This window comes from Hemiscyllium ocellatum, chromosome 31 (assembly GCF_020745735.1).
Source record: "Hemiscyllium ocellatum isolate sHemOce1 chromosome 31, sHemOce1.pat.X.cur, whole genome shotgun sequence".
Lineage (NCBI taxonomy): Eukaryota > Metazoa > Chordata > Chondrichthyes > Orectolobiformes > Hemiscylliidae > Hemiscyllium > Hemiscyllium ocellatum.
Window position 1 is genome coordinate 21,303,966 of NC_083431.1, and position 21,320 is coordinate 21,325,285.

The 21,320-nt window shown below is 36.9% G+C and overlaps 1 protein-coding gene across 6 annotated transcripts in view; it reads left to right on the forward strand.

The window, feature by feature from the left end:
* Nucleotides 1-21,320, forward strand: part of myo18ab (myosin XVIIIA b) — a 308,092-nt gene that overhangs the window by 113,337 nt on the left and 173,435 nt on the right. For 4 of the 6 annotated variants that reach the window (XM_060848332.1, XM_060848328.1, XM_060848330.1 and 1 more), the window contains exon 3: nt 18,703-18,790. In XM_060848332.1, coding sequence (XP_060704315.1) covers nt 18,703-18,790 — 88 coding nt within the window. Of the gene's footprint in view, nt 1-2,103; nt 2,758-7,965; nt 8,041-12,507; nt 12,631-15,364; nt 15,425-18,702; nt 18,791-21,320 lie in introns of all 6 variants that reach the window. The other 2 variants (XM_060848331.1, XM_060848333.1) reach the window with 2 other exon arrangements.

Here is a 21,320-nt window from a genome sequence, read left to right on the forward strand (position 1 = left end):
AGCATTTGATTTGTCCATATGAAGTAGCTGTTTGAGAAAATGGTATTTAGTTTGCTGGTCTATTGAAAGTAAAACTAGCATTGAAAATTTTGCTGAGCCTGCATTAAATATTTTTTGAAAATCATTTATTTTGTTTTATGAAACATCTTAGTGCACAGCAGTATACTTAACCGTTTGATTCACAAGCTTATACAAATTATTTTTGCGGGTACATATTGACTTTTATTGAATATTTAGTTGGGTTTTAGTAGACTACAAATGAAATGTGATCAGCTACAATTCTGAAAACAATTACATTCCTTTAAAGAGAATAAGTGAATAACTTGTGGCCCCTTTTTATAGGAAGCAGACCAGGCTTGCTGCACTGCAGCATGTTAATGATTATCCTGTATGTCTTTACAGATTTAGCATGATTCAGTAGTGTTTCCAGAGTGGAAGCATGTTAGCAAATTAGGTCGCAACCTTAATTGTTTACTAAAGTATGTGTGGCAAAAGTACAAAGAATATATGAAGGTCCAGAGTCCTATTTTTCCAATGTATTTTACTTCAGCTAATATTTGCTACTGCTACATAGTACCTTGAATTAGTAAACTTAATGTAATTTTTTTAAGTGATAGATCGTTTATATGACCTTACTTTGTAAGGACATAATGCTATATTTAATTTTCATTTTATCTATGTAGCTATGAATGGTCTGATCTGTAATTTAGAATAGTTAGGTTTAAAATTTATTATAATTAAATTTGAAAGCGATGTTTGAATTTTCAGAGAAAGGAAATGTTATGATTATACCTGTCCTTTCAAATTACTCTTAATATCATAAAAATGCTTTCTACTAGCCTGTCCAAAGAGCTGTTAAAAATATTTTTTATACTTTTCTACAACAAGAGTACCAAGTTTTATATATCTGTTTAGCTTCTAATTTTCTTTTGATGTAGTTTTCACAGAATCTTTGTAGTGTAAAATGTATGATAAGTGTAGCGTATGCATGCTGTAAATTTCCTGTCTTGTTAGAGTAATACCAACCAATATAGTGGTATGTAGGGACAATTTTTTATTTTTTTTGCGCAAGAGCTCTTGCACTGACAGTTTTGTCAAAACCTACAAGAAAATAGTAATATTTAAAAGTTGTGTTTGCTTTTCTGCTTGTATGTTTCGCAAGTATTTACTCTGATATAGGATAGTGAAGAAGGCATTTGGTATGCTTTTGTTTATTAGTCAGAGTATTGAGTACAGGAGTTGGGAGGTTATGCCATTGAGTACAGGCCATTGGTTAGGCCACCGTTGGAATATTGTGTGCAATTCTGGTCTCCTTCCTATCGGAAAGATGTTGCGAAACCTGAAAGGGTTCAGAAAAGATTTATAAGGATGTTGCCAGGGTTAAGGGATTTGAGCTACAGGGAGAGGCTGAACAGGTTGGGGCTGTTTTCCCTAGAGCGTCAGAGGCTAAGGGGTGACCTTATAGAGGTTTACAAAATTATGAGGGGCATGGATAGGGTAAATAGGCAAAGTCTTTTTCCCTGGGGTGGGGGAGTCAAGAACTAGAGGGCACAGGTTTAGGGTGAGAGGGGGAAGATATAAAAGAGACCTAAGGGGCAACCTTTTCACGCAAAGGGTGGTACATGTTTGGAATGAGCTGCCAGAGAAAGTGATGGAGGCTGGTACAATTGCAACAATTTAGAGGTATTTGGGTTTATGAATAGGAAGGGTTTGGAGGGATATGGGCTGGGTCCTGGCAGGTGGGACTAGATTGGGTTGGGATACCTGGTCAGCAGATGGGTTGGACCGAAGGGTCTGTTTCCATGCTGTACACCTCTATGCCTCTATGACTCTCTTTGCCAGCTCATATAGAACTAAGTAAAATGAAGTCAAACAGTGATGACCAAGTGTATTGTCCTGCTCCTGAATATGAATCTGGTGTTGTTTTATGTGTCTATTGCAAAAGTTGATTGGAGATAGACTGGAGCTTTTAACTGTACAAGTAGCTTATTTTCTTCTTGATGTCATATTTGGACTCTAATTCTGTTTCTTTTTGCTTTGATACCAATTATGTTTTCTTCAATTTTAATTTATGCAACTTTTTTTTTACACTGCAAAATATAGTCAGAAAGAGGTGAAAATGATAAAGCAATGAAAGTCAGGATCGAAGAGATCTGTAGTCCCCAGCTGGAAATAAATGGAGAAAATGTATGTGCAACTGGACGTTTTGAAAATGAGCTTCCTGCACAAGAGGAGGTAAAACAAAATATGAATGTGACAAATCGTGAGGAGTTGTCCCATGAGAATGAGGCATTCCCTAAGAAAAAAGTGGTTAAAATTGTCAGGAAAGTGATACGAAAGGCTTTACCAGGCGAAAGTGGGAGTGATAAGGTGAAGACGATGGAGATTAAGTCTAAAGAGCAAGCTGTGAAGAAGAAGATGGACTGCAAAACAATTCTGGAGTCAGAAGCCGGATCTAGAACTGAAATTAGCAAGACAACAGTTTTAAAGGTTGAGAAAAATGTTCCCAGTACTGCTAAAATACAACCAGCAATTCCTACAAAAGAAACCACTAAAGATGATATTTCAGTGGGGCTGACCAGTCTAATGACGAGAGGAAAAACCAAAGATCACAAACCTCGGTTAAAACTCACAGAGAAAAAGGAAGATGTTTTTACTAGTGATCCAAATAAAATGTCCACTGCGTTACATTTGCCTGCCTTGGAGCAAGCGGAAAAACAAAATGATCTACAAATGCCAGAACCAGTCAAAAGCGAGGTAATCAGCTAACCAAAATGTGCATGCTGCTAGGTTAGGCAAAAGGTTTGTACGATTTACTAATGCACATCTTAAAACTTAGCAAAGTATTCACCAAAATATCATTGTCAAATCGGGAAGATTTGGCCTCTTGATTAAAATTATCACTATGGCACTTTATTGTGTGCTGCACATTGTAGGTTTGATAAACTCAACTTTTAATGCATGGGAGATTTATTATTTGGAGTACCATGTTGCTATTTGTGATTTAACATTAGTGTGCTAATTTGAATATAAGTGCATGGAAATATGAAATGATTTTGAGGTGTCCGTGTTGTTTCATGAAAATTAGCATGAATGCAGTTGATTGAGGAATCGCCCTGGAACTGACATAAGTTGTCCTCAGCTACACTAATACTATAATCTCTTTCTGAAATCATTGTGATAATCTAAACAGAGTAAAATGAATGAGATAATCTAGCAAATACTGAGCTCAAAGCATGCTTTTATATTTCTGACTAAGCTTCCATAATTGAATATGGCATACAACTTTTCCTTTTGAATTATTTAAAGGAGACTGCGCTTTTCAAAGCATAACACATTACAAATCAGAAAATATTGCCTTCACTTGTTGCTGAAGAGTTTCAACCAGATGTCAGAATGCAATGTGTGGTTATAAAAAGAATAGTGCAAGTTAATATTGGGGTTAAAAAGAGCAATGAACATCGAAGACAAAAAAAAGTTGAAATTTGTACCTCTGACTTTTGGTTGTCATATATGGTCAGTAAATTACCATGTTGCGTTTAATTCTGCTTCTAATTAAGAAATCTCACAGGGAATCAAATACTGAAGCAGTTATTTAAACTTTGTTGCATTTTGCAACCAAAATCAGACCCCTTAAATAAGCAAGTTAAGCATTACAACCCAACTTGGCTATTAACCAATTAATAGTGGAATTTAGCTATGATTCCAACTCGAAATGTCCCTGTTTCTGGACAATAATACTGCACAAGAATCAAACTCTGGTCACATACAGAATTCTGCTCTGGAGGAATTCTGCAGTTGAATAATTATACAATTTTCATCCTTCAAATTTGTGGTGTGACATTATTGATGATTCTTTAGACTCCTTCATCCAAATATTACAAGTTTACAGCTTGCCTTCTTGAGAGGTAGCCTTCTTGCATTGACTGTTGAACTCACGCTTTCCTCAGATTAACTCCTTAAATTCTTCTGCATGGTAATCAATTGCCCTTGTAGCATTTATCAAGTAGTTGATGAAACTGTTTTGTTCATTTCCGTTTCAACATTTCCTTCTCTCAGACATGACTGATTACTTTCAATTTCTGGATAACCATTTTCTTTGTCCCTTAATAGTTTAGTTCAGGCAGAGTTATTCATGCTGCTTTCAATCTACATTCAGTTATTGAAATTTTGAAGTTTATAGTTTCACACACACATGTTTATTATTTATGCCTCTAAGTACATATATGTTTTTTTTGACAATTGCAGTTGCTGATTTTAAAAAAAATTGTAGTTTCACACTTTAGTTAAAGGAGAAATAAAGCTGTGAGAATTTTGAACAATGGGCTTCCCAACGACCTATTTTGTAGAGGTCATTTAGTTTACCTATACATTAAGCCATTTTGTGAATGAAGAACAATTTTTACAAGAAGTAGTATGCATTCTTGGGTTTGGGTGATTTTAGAGCTGTTATGGAGCCAACCTGCTACTGTTTGCAACAGTTATATTATATTGTGCATATAATTGAGGCCAACCAAGCACATAGACAGAAAATTTCTTTGAAAACAATGTCCAGCATTTAAGTTGACATCCTCCAACCCTCCCCAACAAGAGACTTGCATTTATACAGTTCCTTTCCTTAATGTGTGTTCCTTAGCTACATATGTTCCGTTAAACACATACATTCAACAGTGCTGTAGGATGTTTTCCTCTCTGGCACATTAAAGCCATCTATTTCTGGAGCTTTTCTCCTAACTATGATGCTGCTCAGGTCTTTTTTGCTCAGACTGTTTCAGACATGGCAATGTTGCAGGACTTTGCTGTCTGAATGATCTGCTTCTCTGAAAGAAATCTGCACATTTACTAGCCTTCTGGATGATTCTCCCTTCCTAAAAAGAAAATTTGCCTCCTGTTTCCCTGAAATATAGGGCATTTTGCTGCTGTGCAGTGGGCCTTTTTTCCCCACACTTTTCTACTCTTGTTTTTTAAACCATCAAGCGGTTTACCACAGAGTTTGTTTTAAGCCTTACTTAAAAGCAAGTAAACACAGTTTTCAGATGGCTCAATGCCAGTTTCAGCTTAAAAGCAAAAAACAAAACTAAAATTATACTTTCACTTTCTTAATATGCGTAATATAGAAATACAAAAGTTCTGTCCACTTTGATACCAGAATTTCCAAATACGGGAAATTGCTTATTAACCGGCACCTACAACACAATGAGTTTGCTGATTTATCAAACATTGCACATCATTAAGAGCTGTGCATAACCACAATAAACCCTGATGATGTGAAGCTTTGAGACAATATCCCTCAAAGATCTATGTAAAAATACCAACACATCTGCTAAAATTAATGTTAAATACACTCAGTAATAGAAACGTAATGCAGGAGGTATACACGTCACGTATACTTTATTTACAGCATATACTCTGACATCGCTGCAGGTTGGTAATTGAGGTATATAATTTTTGCCAGTTTATCAAGAGTGCGGGTTGATAAGGTGCTGATTAAAACAGTTTCCTGTAAAAACATAACAGTAATAATGGCAATTAAAAGTATGAACCTTTGTCACAAAAGATAAACTGTTATGATTGACTTGTTTTGAAACTTGTTTTGTCCTGTATGTTAGACCATTGCAAAATGAATCCTGCAGTGTCATTTCTCTCTATTCCGTTCCCATATTTTAATTCTGTATTGGCAACAAAATATTATACTGATAATGGTAAGATAATTGGTTTCTCTGTTTCTTTGCATCCATTTTATATGGTTTAATGTTATTACTGTTGGATTCCTAGCCCATGTGACTGAATTTGAAGCTTCCAGGGCAATAGTTATACTGCCTTTAGATTAATACCATGTCATTCCTGGGAGTCAAGAGTTTGAAATATAAAAATAGACTGCAAACACTGGGATTTTTTTACACTGGAAAGAAGGTAGTTGAGGGGCGATATTTATTGAGTTTGATAAAATTTGAGGGTCAAAGATAAGATGAATGACAATGATCTTTTCCCTAGGATAGAGAAGTTCAAAATTAGGGGGCATATTTTTAAGGTGAGAGGAGAAAGATTTTAAAAAGGACATGAGGGGCAATTTTTTAAAAACATATGGTGATACATGTGTGGAATGAACTGCCAGAGGAAGTGGTGGATGCAGGTACGGTTTAAAAGACACTTGGATAAGTTCATGAATAGGAAAGGTTTGGAGGGATATGAGCCAAGCGCAGGCAGATGAGACTAGTTTAGTATGGGAACATGGTTGGTGTGGACTGGTTGGATTGAAGGGTCTGTTTCCATGCTGTATGACTCTGACTCTCCTGGAATTAGTCTGTGAAAATTCCAGTTAAAAGTGTATTTTAACAAGGTGTTGAAATATTTAGGAACTAAAAAAAGTAATATTGTTTTTCCTGGCTTCCCACGTTGCACCACAATTCTTAATCCAGATTTCAAAGGGTCAACTATCTCGAGCTAAATCTCGAGCATAATTTGTAGTACTGATTTCTTTGAACCAATTATATGTTTAAATTGTGCATGCTGATTTTGGAATTCATATTGCCTGTAATTGTACTGTATTTCATCGAGTTTGCATGTGTATACTTTGGACAGATTCGGGAAATAACTAATACTTGACTATGCTTTAAATGAGGCCAAATATCTGAAAATATTCACAAAAAGTTAGATGCTACTTAAGTGAGGTGAAGAAATACAAATATATTGTGAACGAAATAGCTATTAATAGATTGGATATTCTGGTCAGCAATGAAGTGGCTGTAAGCTGCCCACAAAGATCTAGTGATCTTTGGCCTGGATTTCACCTTTTCCAGATGCTAATTTGATTCAAGCACCAGTTAAGAGCTCTGTGGCTTCCAGAAACTGCGAGGTTATCAAACAAGTAATTACAATGAAGAATTTTGACAACACGTAAGGAAGTCATTGTCATACTTTTATAGAATGAAATAAGAATTAGGATGTACTTGTGAGATTGATGTAAAAGCTGAAATATCATAAATTTTGAAAAAAGCTTTAAATATCGAAATTGTTACATCTTTTTCTTATAATGGAGAAATTTGACTTTCTGCAGATATGTTTTCCAGACTAGAGAGGTTGTTGATGCATAATTATGCATCGATGTTCCATAGGGGCAGCATGGTGGCTCAGTGGTTAGCACTGCTGCCTCATAGCGCCAGGTTTCCAGTTCGATTCCAGCCTCTGGCGACTGTCAGTGTGGAGTTTGCACATTCTCCTTGTCTGTGTGGGTGTTCCAGTTTCTTCCCACAGTCCAGAAATGTGCAGGACAGGTGAATTGGACATGCTAAATTGCCCATAGTGTTAGGTGCATTAGTCAGAGGGAAATGGATCTGGGTGGGTTACTATTCGGAAGGTGAATGTGGACTGGTTGGGCTGAAGGGCCTGTTTCCTCACTGAAGGGAATCTAATCTAATCTAAATCTAAAAACCCAGTTAGACCTTGTTCAGCAAGTTTAAATGATTTCTAATCAATATCCTATTGAGAAGCAAGAAATCACTGACTGCAACTTATGGATTTCCGCATTTATACATGAGTGATGTTACAAATTACTTTTGAGTTTCAAAGTTGTAGTTAAGGTTAAGTACAAACAGTTTCACCGTTGTTACAAGTACAAAATCCAGTACAGCAAATATAACAAGATACGAATACTGGTTTGACTGCTGGACTAAGGAATAAACATATCAACCAGATTGCTTGACTAAAGATAGCAATGAAAATGTTTGAATCGAATGTGTTGATTACTGCATGCAGAAAGCATTTTTACAAGTTTTTCTTGTTGTTTGCATTGCTTACCCATAGGTCACAATTGTGCTGTTTTACTGGGTCACCATAATAGCCAAATGTAATTGCACTAATGCTGGCTAGTACCCTTGCCCATGTACCCTACAAATTTCAAGTCCAACCTAAATAGATGAGAACTGGTTATGAGAAAATTAATATTGTTGGTCATGTGATCTTTAGGCCCAATGGATGCCACAACAAATGACCCATACGGATGAAGCTCAGCTGAGACTGGAGAGAATCTTCACAACTTCAGTAAATAAACATGCCATGCTTTGACTGTTGCTTGTGTTGGGCTGTTTGCACGTTCTTACCTAAATGTAGAATCTTGTGTGAATTTTATGTACACTTGACATTTCCTCTTAAAACCCCTTACTTTAATGTAGATTATATAGGTAAATTAATTGGATTAATCAGTCAGCCATTTTCTACAGGTGAATGTACCCTGTATATTTTGTGTAGTATTTCAAAATCAAAACTTGTTCAATGTAATGAATTCAATGTAATTTGTAGCAGGATCAAGTGATCAGTCCCATGAATACAAGTCTTACCTGATCCAGATAACTGTTTTGGAAAACCTTAAAAGGCCTTTTGCTCACCTGGGATGATGATTGTGATACCTTATGAATGATGTGATTAATTCTCATCATAATGGTCACATGTTTTGTTTTGAATGCTAATCATGGATTAGTTGAACCCAGTGAGCAAAGAAAAAATCACTTCCAAATTCTCCTCTACTACAGGCTAAACGTTGCAACTTCAGTTTTCAAGGGATCATTTGCCAGATTAATAGTTCAATAGGCTTACATATAATTCCTTGCTTTTCCTTGAGTGGTATTGTTTTTGCAGACATTTGCTCACTTGGGGAAGTTTTGTGTACTATTTATAGAATTATGCAACAGAGAAAGCGGCCATTCAGCTCTTCTTGCCTGTGATGGCTCTTTGAAAGATTGATCGAAATTGTTTCACAGCCCTGCTCGTTGCTTTTCAAGTACATATCAGATTTTCTTTTGGAATTTACTCTTTAATCTGCTTATACCACCCTCTTAGACAGTGTATTGCAGATTCTAACAACAACTTACATTTGATTGCCAAATATTTTAAATCTTTGCCCTCTGGCTGTTAACCCTCTGCCAGAGGTCACTTAAATGATTTAAAACACTTTGTCACTATCTATTCTATTGATATGTTCATAGTTATCATAATTCCTCTATGTAATGTCTTTACAATATTAGAGCATTTTGGTTTAGATTTTGATCTTATGTGATGGTATGAGAAGGGTATTTTTGCAAGTTTTTAGTTTCACGTTTACGCTTAAGGTAGGTATACAGGTACACCCACTCAAAACCATAACACAGAACATAGAACAATACAGCACAGAACAGGCCCTTGGGCCCACTATATTGTGCCAAACATTTATCCTAGATTAAGCACCTATCCAATTTCCGCTTAAAGGTCACCAATGATTCTGACTGTGCCACTCCCACAGGCAGCGCATTCCATGCCTCCTCCACTCTTTGGGTCAAGAACCTACCCCTGACATCCACCACCACCACCACCCCCCCCATACCTTAAAACCTTCACCTTAAATTTATGTCCACCTGTAACACACTGTTGTACCCGAGGAAAAAGTCTCTGACTGTCTACTCTATCTATTCCCCTGCTCATCTTATAAACCTCTATCAAGTCACCCCTCATCCTTCGCAGTTCCAATGAGAAAAGGCCTAGCACTCTCAACCTATCCTCGTACGACCTATTCTCCATTCCAGGCAACATCCTGGTAAATCTCCTCTGCACCCTCTCCAAAGCTTCCACATCTTCCCTAAAGTGAGGCAACCAGAACTGCACACAGTACTCCAAATGTGGCCTTACCAAGGTCCTGTACAGCTGCAACATCACCTCACGACTCTTGAATTCAGTCCCTCTGCTAATGAATGCTAATACACCATAGGCCGCCTTACAAGCTCTATCCACCTGAGTGGCAACTATCAAAGAGCGATGAATATAGACCCCAAGATCCCTCTGCTCCTGCACCTTACTAAGAACCCTACCGTTAACCCTGTATTCCGCATTCTTATTTATCCTTCCAAAATGGACAACCTCACACTTGACACGGTTGAATTCCATCTGCCACTCCTCAGCCCAGCTCTGCATCATATCTAAGTCCATTTGCAGCCGACAACAGCCCTCCTCACTATCCACAATTCCACCAATCTTCGTATCGTCTGCAAATTTACTGACCCACCCTTCGACTCCCTCTTCCAAGTCATTAATAAAAATTACAAACAGCAGAGGACCCAGAACTGATCCCTGTGGAACTCCACTTGTAACTGGGCTCCAGGCTGAATATTTACCATCTACCACCACTCTCTGACTTCGACCGATTAGCCAGTTCTCTATCCAACTGGCCAAATTTCCCACTATCCCATGCCTCCTGACTTTCCGCATAAGCCTACCATGGAGAACCTTATCAAATGCCTTACTAAAATCCATGTACACTACATCCACTGCTTTGCCCTCATCCATATGCTTGATCACCTCCTCAAAGAATTCAATAAGACTCGTAAGGCAAGACCTACCCCTCACAAATCCATGCTGGCTGTCCCTAATCAAGCAGTGTCTTTTCAGATCATAAATCCTACCCCTCAGTACCCTTTCCATTACTTTGCCTACCACCGAAGTAAGACTAACTGGCCTGTAATTCTCGGGGTTATCCCTATTCCCTTTTTTGAATAGGGGCACAACATTCGCCAATCTCCAGTCCCCTGGTACCACCCCCGTTGACAGTGAAGGCGAAAAATTCATTGCCAAAGGCTCTGCAGTTTCCGCTCTTGCTTTGCACATAATCTTAGGATATATCCCGTCAGGCCCGGGGGACTTGTCTACCCTAAAGTTTTTCAAAATGCCCAACACATCATCCTTCCTAACAGGTATCTCCTCTAACTTACCAGTCCATTTCACACTCTCCTCTTCAACAATACAGTCCCTCTCATTTGTAAATATTGAAGAAAAGTACTCATTCAAGACCTCTCCTATCTCTTCCGACTCAAGACACAGTCTCCCACTACTGTCCTTGATCGGACTTACCCTCATTCTCATGTTTCTCACATACGCATAAAATGTGAGATTTTAGAATGTGTCACTTTTTATATTCAATTAAAATACCTTATTTGGACAATTTAGCTAAAGACTGCATGGTACCAGAATTGTCAGTTTGACTGCTAGTGTGCCGGTTTATTCCTATGTTCTAAGCACAACCCTCGCACCCCAATTGATCCAAAAGAAAGCACAGTTTCAATCATAAGGCTACCAATTTTTAGATAACATATTAAATAAAATATGCTTTTTTTTACATTTAATATTTTTAGTACAATACTATCATTCATCACATTGGTTATCAGTTTTGAAACTTTGTCTGCATTGTCACTTGTGCTCTAAAGTTAATTACTTATGGAGTCATTGAAACCTGCAATGCAGAAGAAAGGCATGTGATGTATTCTGTACATGTTAGCTCTTTAGGACTTTTTTTGATGAGTGATTTTTGACTAAGAAAATATATTCTCGTGGGTGAGTGGGCCAGTATCTAGTGTTTAAGGATTTAAAATCATCAGAAAGAGGTGAGGTAGGTAAGGAGAATTTTTTCTTTGGGTTGTTGAGATGTATAATAGACAAGAGAATTATAGAGACTCTATATGACAGTACTATAAAGATTTAATGAACAGAATTATTGGTTAATATGTACAGATGTGCATATTCTGAAGTGATAATTCACTCCCCAAATGAATTTTATTTTAGTTTGGTGTGAAAAATTGGATTGGCAAAATTTTTGTTTGTTGTGAATACATCTTAAAATCTTAAGATTTCTGTAGCGTGCACACTGTACTTGAGAAGTTACATGGCAAATGCAAATTTTGAATGTAGTCCCCATAAAATTATAGCCTTTTTTGCAAACTTCATTTTTTAAATATTTGCCTTAGTTTTGTAATATAACTAGAGGCATAAGCTATAATTTGAGTTTCTCAAAAAAATGTCCTGGTGACGTCTTAGTTTCCACTTTTAAACTTTATTGCCTTTGATCTCTGGCACTTTTTTTTTAGTTGTTTGAATAGGTCTACTACTAAGGTCAATTAATAAAAACAATTAATATCACCGCATTAGTTCAAGTAAATGCAGTATTAACAGTTGATTCATAAGTTATTACCACAATTAACGGAATAATGTAAATAAATTTAAGCATAGACACTTGCATCCATTAATGTTGATTAGTCTGTAGTATGCATAATGTAGTATGCATAATGTAGCAGTTGTGAGAATCTTATCTGAAATGTGTTAGTTTTAAATATTAATATCTGTCGTATTTGCATTCTGATTTACTTTAATGAAATATTTTGTAAACATGTAATTTGATTTAGATATCATGGCCTATTTTTATTTTATGTTGCACTTCACTCAAATCTGTAAAATTCATGGTGAATTTTGCAGGTTACAGTGTAAAACTGTGGAATATGAAGAAATGAACTTTACTGATGGGGAACTGAAAGAATGGAAAACTGAAATTTGTGATTTTTGGACACTTTGTTCAAAGACTAGATGTACTATAATAGTCATTACTGCATTGTGTTTTTTGGCTGTATCTGTATGCGAGTAGTTATTTGCTTAATGACTTCACCTTTCGTCATTCTTATTTTTTTACATCTGGATCACATTGCATTGTTGTCACAGCTGGAACCTGCGGTCCCACCTACCCAGAGTCTAGTTCCCTCTCAAGATTCTTCCACTCGCTCCAACGATCTCGCACAGGCAGGTGTCTGGGCTGGTGTCTGTGCCCGTGTGTCATGCTGGACTGTAAGGTTGCCTTCATGTCTATCCTATGATTTCCACATCTCTGCTACAACTCTTTGTTTGCCTTGCTTGTTCGTTTCCTGCTACTGTTTTTCTAGTGGTCTACTCAAAATGCACAAACCTTACCAAAAGTAATTCACCTACTGATCTAGTTGAAACTTTTGACAAATACTCCCAATCCCAATGAACATATTATTATGTTTTCTTGGTAAACTTGGGATTTTGATCAACTGATTTTGGAATGATAATTATTTGACCATCTTGTAATCTATCACAATAATATATTTGGAAAAAGGCATTTTCGCAATTAGTTTACTCAAGTCGTCTTTAGCGTCCGGAAGGGATTGCAAAAGTGACATGTCTGTACAAAAAACTGTTGCTCTTTATTTACTAAAATCATCTGCTCCAATATCTTGAGGCTAATTTAGCTTTGAATTGTCTGAATTTGAACACAAGCCCTTTTCTTTGTCCTTGCCCTTTCCGACAAAATACCACAGCTTCCTGTTTCATTTCCTGTTTTTTTTTAAGGTTTGATTTTAAGAAGTGGAAAAAGAATGTAACATTCTATTTTGTTGTACAAAAATATTGATGCTAGAACTTGTTTTCATTTCATTACTTGTTTAGAATTTCTTCTCTACCCACATAAAGCACGGGGTCTTTTTATACATTAAAGGTTTAATTTATAGACATGTAAATTCTTTGAAGAAAATTGTAACTTTGCATTTTTCATATTCATGAATTTGTTAAATGTACTTAAGACTATGACTTCTCTGGAAATGAGGTTGAATACAAAGGTGTATAATGGTGCAGGATAATTTAACTAACTTGAGGAAGATCACAATTGTTTTTCCTATCTTGGCATTTTCAGTATGTCTTGTCCTTTTGTAGTTCCTGATCTTCTTGTGCTCCCACTTACTTCTCTGGCTTCCCAATTCTGTAGATTAAAATGACAGTGCATGGAATTAATAGCAAGTATTCCAGTCAAATTTCACATTTGAAGACTTATTTTTGACTGACTTTGTCTACTTTGTCTGAGAGCGTGTGCTTTCCAATGTTGAGTATGCACTGTTCCTGACAAATCTGGTTAAGTCACTGCTTTTGTATTAGCCCAATGACCTAGATTAATGATGCTGCCTGTTGAGATGGATTTGCATAATCGACTGGAATAATTTTGAATTAATTCTGGCAAGTTTACTTTTGAGTTTTTAGCTGTTTACTGGAGATAACAATATCCAGAAACTGGTGTCCCTAGTTTGTACTTAATGAAAAATAAATTAACACATTTTTAATTTTCAGATTTTTTTTGGATTTGACTTTAATGTAAGACTTTAAGAAATAGACACTAAAGTTGCATCATGCTTTAAAAATTAGCATCATGCTTAAACATCGGGTTTTATATTTCTGCTTTAATTTATTCTCCGAATATGGATGATGTTGGCAAGGCGATGTTTATTACCCATATCTATCTTGATGATTGGGTTTGTCGCATTCAACTGCTACAGACGTTATAATGATCATTTGTAAAGTTGAATGGTTTGGTGGGCCATTTCAAAAGGCACTAATAGCGAGCTCTATAGAATTGAATGGTCATGTATAAACTATATGGTTTAGGATAAATGATTTGTAATGTCCTTTAAAAAGAGAAATCTGTGACTTATGCACCCTGTAAAACAAAAATAACTAACTAAAAATATCAGCTATGCAATCTCTGAACCATTAAATGGAAGGCATCACAAATATTCACTTGTGCAATCAAAATATTCAACTTGGATAAATTGCTCAATTCTTCAGTTTCCATAGGATATTATTTGTGATGGGATGGGTGGGGATTTGGAGGAGGTGGCGAAGCAAAAGCAGTATAAGGGGTTTGAGGGAAGTGTGTGGGAGTGATAGAAGTAGATCCTTTAACCGAACATTCAAAAACCGAAAAGCTCCGAAATCTGAAGATTGTTTTGCGAAGTTTTTTCTGATTTACAAGGCTACTTGGCGAGCAAACAGTCAACCCAAATCGACACGCTCGGTGTGTCACTCAGTTGTGACATGGGAGGCATGGCCAAGCACTGACAGGCCTAGGTTTTCTCGGTAAACGCCCCCAAGTCAACACCCACTCGATCCGTGTCAATCAGATGCGACACGGTGGGGCGTGGCAAAGCACGTTCTGAGTTAGAAAGTCTGCTTCTTCATAAGAATTTTTAAAATTTCACCATTAAACTGTCACATTCTGAAAACTGAAAAATTCCGAATTCCGAAAATCAGCTGGTCCTGATTGGGATGCTGCTCAATTACTGCTGAGTCCAGATTGAAAATCCTATAGGATCCCTTTTAATTTCGTTTAAATTATCCGCTTTTAAAACATTTTTGCTTGCCCCATCATTTTGAATTTAGTTTTGAAGTAGCTGATGAATTTACAACATTTTAAATATTTAAGTCTAAATTTTTCTGCCTAGAGTTTGTCCGTTTCTTTTTATTTGTTTACCCATCCAGGACTAAAGATACTGAAATGTAGTTCCCGTGTGTCACTTAAATATCCGTTGTGTAAGTTTGGATAATGAGAATTCATTGACATCATATTTTATTTAGAGTTAAAATACCAAGGTTGCAAAAGAGAACTAAACATGTTTCTAAGTTAGAAACTTGAATAAAGCATTGAATGTTAAGGGTGATGGAAACAATATAGCATTCTTTAAATCATGGTTTGCTTTTCTTTGCTGTGCTTGGTTTATCTGCTGCTCACCAGAATCAGGTGGAAGAGGTGTCAACAACTGTGCTTCAGTCTTCAGCATCTGCTCAGCCCCAGGTTGGCATTTTAATCTAAACGCTGCTTTTGAGAAGTTGCCTTCTGTGAAGTACTTGCATGTTGTATGATGTTATACTTTGTACACTTCCACTTCCTTATACATTTACGTTTGTTCAGTAATTAAGTGGAAAAATTGGTTGCTTTGTGATCTGTCCCTATCTGACAACATCTTCCTCAACAAGTTTTGAGAAGATTTGTAACTCAGGTTGACGTTCTAAATGTATGTTTCTTCACTGAGCTGGAAGGTTTGTTTTCAGATGTTTCTTCATCATCAATGAGCTTCCGGTGTAGCACTGGTGGTATGGCCCGCTTTTTATTTGTGTTTAGGCTTCCTTGGGTTGGTGATGTTATTTCCTGTTCTTTTTCTCAGGGGGTGGTAAATTGGATCCAAGTCAGTGTCAAACAAACACATTGACTTGGATCCCATTTACCACCCCTTGAGGAAAAAAAAAGGAAATGACATCACCACATGAAATGCTGTCACCAACCCAAGGACATCCAATCACATAAATAAAAAGTGGACCATACCACCAGTGCTTCACCAGAGGCTCACTATGTTACCTAGTATGGTGATGAAGCATCTGAAAACAAACCCTCCAGCTTAGCAAGCAAACTTACATCCAGATCTCTTTCAATGCCAGTAGAGAATTAATTTGATAAGCTTTTCAACTTTTGCAATAGTGTTGGTATTTCCACTTGATAAGAATCTATTTTAATAGAATTTCATTCAAAAACAGGCAAACTTAAGTTTTAAAGAAAGTTTTGGCTTAACTGTAGAGATTAGTGATATTAAATTTCATTTTTCTTTTAAATTTCATTTGGCTTCTTGTGTTGGCTCTAGAACATAACAGTTAAAGGATTATAACATAGCAATAAGTCGTAAAAGTAAAGCTGGAGCAACTTAGAAATGTTATTTTAGACTAGATGCAAATTATTGCCATTATATTGCATTAAAGTATCTTTGGTTAATGCATTGACAAGGAATAAATATTAAACAATCAGAATTGGCTATTTCTGTCGAGTGGGTTTGCTGATGGGGTCAGAAAGATGGGGTGCATAAATGTGAAATTTAGGAACATCATTATAAGTATTATAATATGTTAAACCTTTCACCATTCTAGCTTGCAATAAGCATTCATGTAGCACATTATTAAGTAGCTATATTTAGGGATAATTATTTATAGTGAAAGTTGTGGAAAAATCAGAATGGCACAATTTATTTGTATAATGGGAATTATCTTCTAATTTTCAGCTGATAAAGCCTAATAAAACAACATATACTTGCATTAATTTGAAAATCTAGATGCAATAATGGATAACTTTGTACAAAGCAACTTAACATTATCATGAAAGATTGGCAACTTGAAGTCCTACATCATTTTAATGCCAACACCATTGTTAAAGGACTTTTTTTTTGGTGTCATATTATTTCAAATGAAATAAATAGTTTTAAATGTTACTTTTTCCCCTCCCCCCCCCCCCCCCCCCCCCCCCCTTTTTTTGTGAATGGTGTGTTGTGGTTTCAAAAGCTTACTAATTCCCTTGCTTCACGCTCGATGAAACTTGTCAAAACTAATGATGCAATATATTTTCATTGTTCCATGCAAACCTAAATGCAAACGCATGTGATATTTGTCTTTAAAGTTTTGCATGAACTAGGCTAAGTGTGTTTCATAGTAATTGACCAGATCAGATTTTCTTAAATATCACAATTTCTTAGGCTGGGTGTTTCCAAGCAAAGACACTCAAAAGGACAAAATGTGTGAAAATACTCAGCGGGTCTGGCAGCAGCTGTAGAGAGGGAAATTTAACTTTTTTTCAGGTTGACAGTTGTTCAGGGGGCCTGAAACATGACTTTTTCTCTTTCTACAGGTGCTATCTCATCTGAGTATTTCCAGCATTTTCTGGATTTCTTTTCAGATTTCCAGCATCCATCGTGCTTTGCTTTTGACTGCTTCTGCACTCTTTGGTGGGAAGTGTTTGACAGAAGTGAAAATTGATGATATTATATAAGTCTGCATCTTTGTGTTGTGCTACTCTTGAAATGGCTACTGTGATCATTGCTGCAAGACTTTGTTTGGATTGCATTTGGTTGATAAATCTGAGATTACGTTTTCTAGATTTGTTTTGACCTGTTGTTTTCTCATTGAGAATCCTCTTCTTACAAACAACTGATTCAGACTTTTGGAACATTTATGATGTGAAGAGCTTATAAATCAATTGTGTATTCTCTTAGGGAATGATTGCATATTATTTCACTCAGACTGGTGATCAAGTTCATAAGACCATAAGACATGGGAGCAGAAATTAGGCTATTCGGCCCATCAAGTCTGCTCTGCTATTTAATCATGGCTGATACATTTTCCAACCCCATTTTCCTGCTTTTTCCCTTTTGATCCCACTTCTGTTCGTAGATTTCACATCTGCAAGCTTGATATTTAGGGTCAGCTCTTTAGGTTCAAGCTAACAGATGAAGGATATGAAAGGATATGGAAGATGCTATTAGCAAAATCCTCAACTTTTTTTTTGATAGATATTTAGTTACCTCGTCTACAGTTTCGATTGCATTGCAGCAAGCTCTGCTAAAACTCATACTACTGCAATGCAAATTGGCTTTAACACGATTGAAGAATTTTGGTCATTATTTGTAGAACGCGAATGTTCCTTATCTGTATTGGCTATAACACAATTTCAGCCCCATTTGTTTAGATGATGTGGCTAATGCACAATTTTCTTAACGCCAGATTGCAACTATTGTGTTATATCGGAACTGACAGTATTTACTATGCTTTCCCCATTGAACAACTTTATACTATGTAAATCATAATGTCTAAACATTCAGCACCACAAGACCTAAGTATGCATATGTGCTGTTTGACACAAATTCCATCCAGACTGAACACAACTGTGCAGATGATTATAACACCATGGCAAAGCAATGTTAGGCATTTTATTCAATCAATTTAAATAGGTCTAATTTCTACATCATGTAAATGACATTTATGTTTCCTTCATGCCATAACGCTCGAATATATTAGTGACACAAATTTTAGTGATGTGTTGATTCTTTGCATTTTAAGAGAACTAACAAGGGAATGTTTGGTTGAGAACTGGACAAAAGCTTGGCGAAAAACGAGATAACTATACATTAGACTATCTCCTACTTTTGTAAGTGCTTAAAAAATGTTCTGTAAGAGAAAAGTGGATTATAAGATGTCAATCCTCATCTTAGTTCCTCAAGTAATTTGATATTCCTTTTTCCACTTTTTCAATTATAGTTGAAGACTGAGGAGCAGATTGCTGCAGAGCAAGCATGGTATGAAGCAGACAAAGTGTGGCTGGTTCACAAAGATGGATTTTCCTTAGGTAATTTCAGATGGATTTTTAAAATTCGTATACTTGCTTTATCATTATTTTCATGCTCAGCTTTATATCGGCGAATTGATCTAGCATTAGTTCTCATTTGTGAAAGAGTTCTGAACTTCTACCACATTTTGCATGAAGTAGTATTTCCTGATTTCATTCCTGTGAGATCTGCCATTAAGCTCTGACTGTGCGCTCTAGTCCTTTATTCCCCAGATAGTGAATAGCTTCCCTTCCTAATTTCCTAATCTTGGAAGTGCCAATTAAATTAACTTTTTTGAAGTTCTAAATCAAAGTAATATACCCCTGGATCGTATAATATCCCTCTAATTTAACCCTTGAAGCCCACACATCAATGTAGTAAATTAACATTGCGAGCTTTCCAGGGCTAAATATCCCTCCTACAGTGTCGTGCCCAGAACTGCTTAGAATCCCAGGTGGGGTCCATCCAGGGCTTTCTGCAGCAAACGTATGACTGCTACCTCCTTGTAATATTTTCATAGAATCAAAGAATCCCTACAATGCAGAAGAGGGCAATTGACCCATTGAATCTGCACTGACCCTCTGAAGATCGACCCTCTGAAGAGCTTCCTACCCCTGCTGCATTATCCCCATAACCTGGCATTTACTATAGCTAATCAACCTAGTCTGCAAATACCTGGATTCTACGGACAATTGGGCATGGCCGATCCATGTAATCTGTGCATTTTTGGACTGTTATAGGACCAAAGCACCTGGAGGAAACTCTCTGACATAGGGAGGACATGTAAATTATATAAGGACAATCACCCAAAACTGGAATTGAACTTGAGTCCTTAATAGCCACTGTGCTACCATGCTGCCACGTTTTCTGTTCCTCTAGACAGCTCATCATTCTATTAGCTTTTCTGATTATTTTTGTGACTTTTTAATGATGTGACTTCTAATGATCTGAACTCCAAGTTTCTCAGAATCTCCCATTGATTTAGCTTTTCCTCATCTGGAATATAATCTGATCTGTTCTCTTTTAACCCTGGCTAGATGACTTCACATTTGCTTACATTAACGTTCATTTGCCATAGCCCCACCATTTTACTTAAAGCATCTAAATCTTTATCGTTTTAAATCTCTGGCTGCGCTGGTGTAACCTCTCCTATCTTTGTCATTAGCAAATTTGGATATGTGACCTTCTATCCCATCAACCAGGTACCCATAAAACTGTAGAAAGTAAGAATATGATCATACAACTCAAGAGGCTGTTGCCTATTTTCCTCATATCCTTTGATTCATTTAGCCTGCAGGGCTGTATCTAACTCCTTATTGAAATAATAATGTTTTGGTCTTGACTTCTTTCTGTTATAGTACATTCCACAGGTTCACCACTCTTGGTTACAAAATTTCACACCATCTCAGCCCTAAATAGTCTACCCTTCATCCTTGGACTTTTACTCTTGGTTCTAGACTCCCATATTGTCGTGAACATTCTTCTTGCATCTACCCATCTAATCCTGTTAGAATTGTCTAGATTTTTAGACATCCCCCTATGTTCTTCAGTAAATATAATTATATGTTAGTCCTGCCTTTCCAGAACTCAGTCTGGTAAACCTTTGCTGCACTTCACACCTTCCTTGGATAAGAATAGTGAAGAATGTTATCTAAGAGTACAATGGGATCTTGATCAACTGGGGCCAATGGGGTTTAATTCAGATAAATGCAAGGTGTTGCATTTTGGTAAGACAAATCAGGACAGGACTTACAAAGTTAGTAGTAGGGCCTTGGGCTGTGTTGTTGAACAGAGCCATCGGGGATGCAGGTACATAGTTCCTTGAACGTGGTGTAAGTAGTAAGCAGGATGGCAAAGAAAGTACTTGGCAAGATTGCCTTCGTCACTTAGATCATTGAGTACAGGAGTTGGAATGTCATGCTACAGCTGTACAAAACATTGGTAAGGCTGTATTTGGAGTACTACTGACAATTCTGGTTACCCTGCCATAGGAATGATGTTATTAAACTGGAAAGGGTGCAAAATGTATTTACAAGGGTGTTACTGAGACTGGGAGGTTTAAGTTATAAGGAGAGGCTAGATAGGCCAGCACTATTTTTTCCCCCAGAGTATCCGAGGTTGAAGGGTGATTTGGAGGTTCATAAAATCATAAGGGGCTTAGATAAGGTGAATAGCCAAGATCTTTTCCCCATGGTAGGGGAGTCCAAGACTGGAGGGTGTAGGTTTAAGGTGAGAAGGGCAAGATTTAAAAGGTTCTGAGGGGCAAACTTTTCATGCAGAGGGTGGTGCATATATGGAACCGAGACGGGTACAATTATAACACTTAAAAGACACTTGGGCAGGTACATGGATCGGAAAGGCCTAGAGGGATGGTGGCAAATGCAGACAAATGGGACTAGTTCAGTTGAGGAAACGTGGTTGGTATGGATGAGTTATGCTGAAGAACCTGTTTCTCTGCTATCGGACTATCTGCCAATTCCGGTGTAATCTAAACAAGAGCTGAAAATGTGTTGCTGGTTAAAGCACAGCAGGTCAGGCAGCATCCAAGGA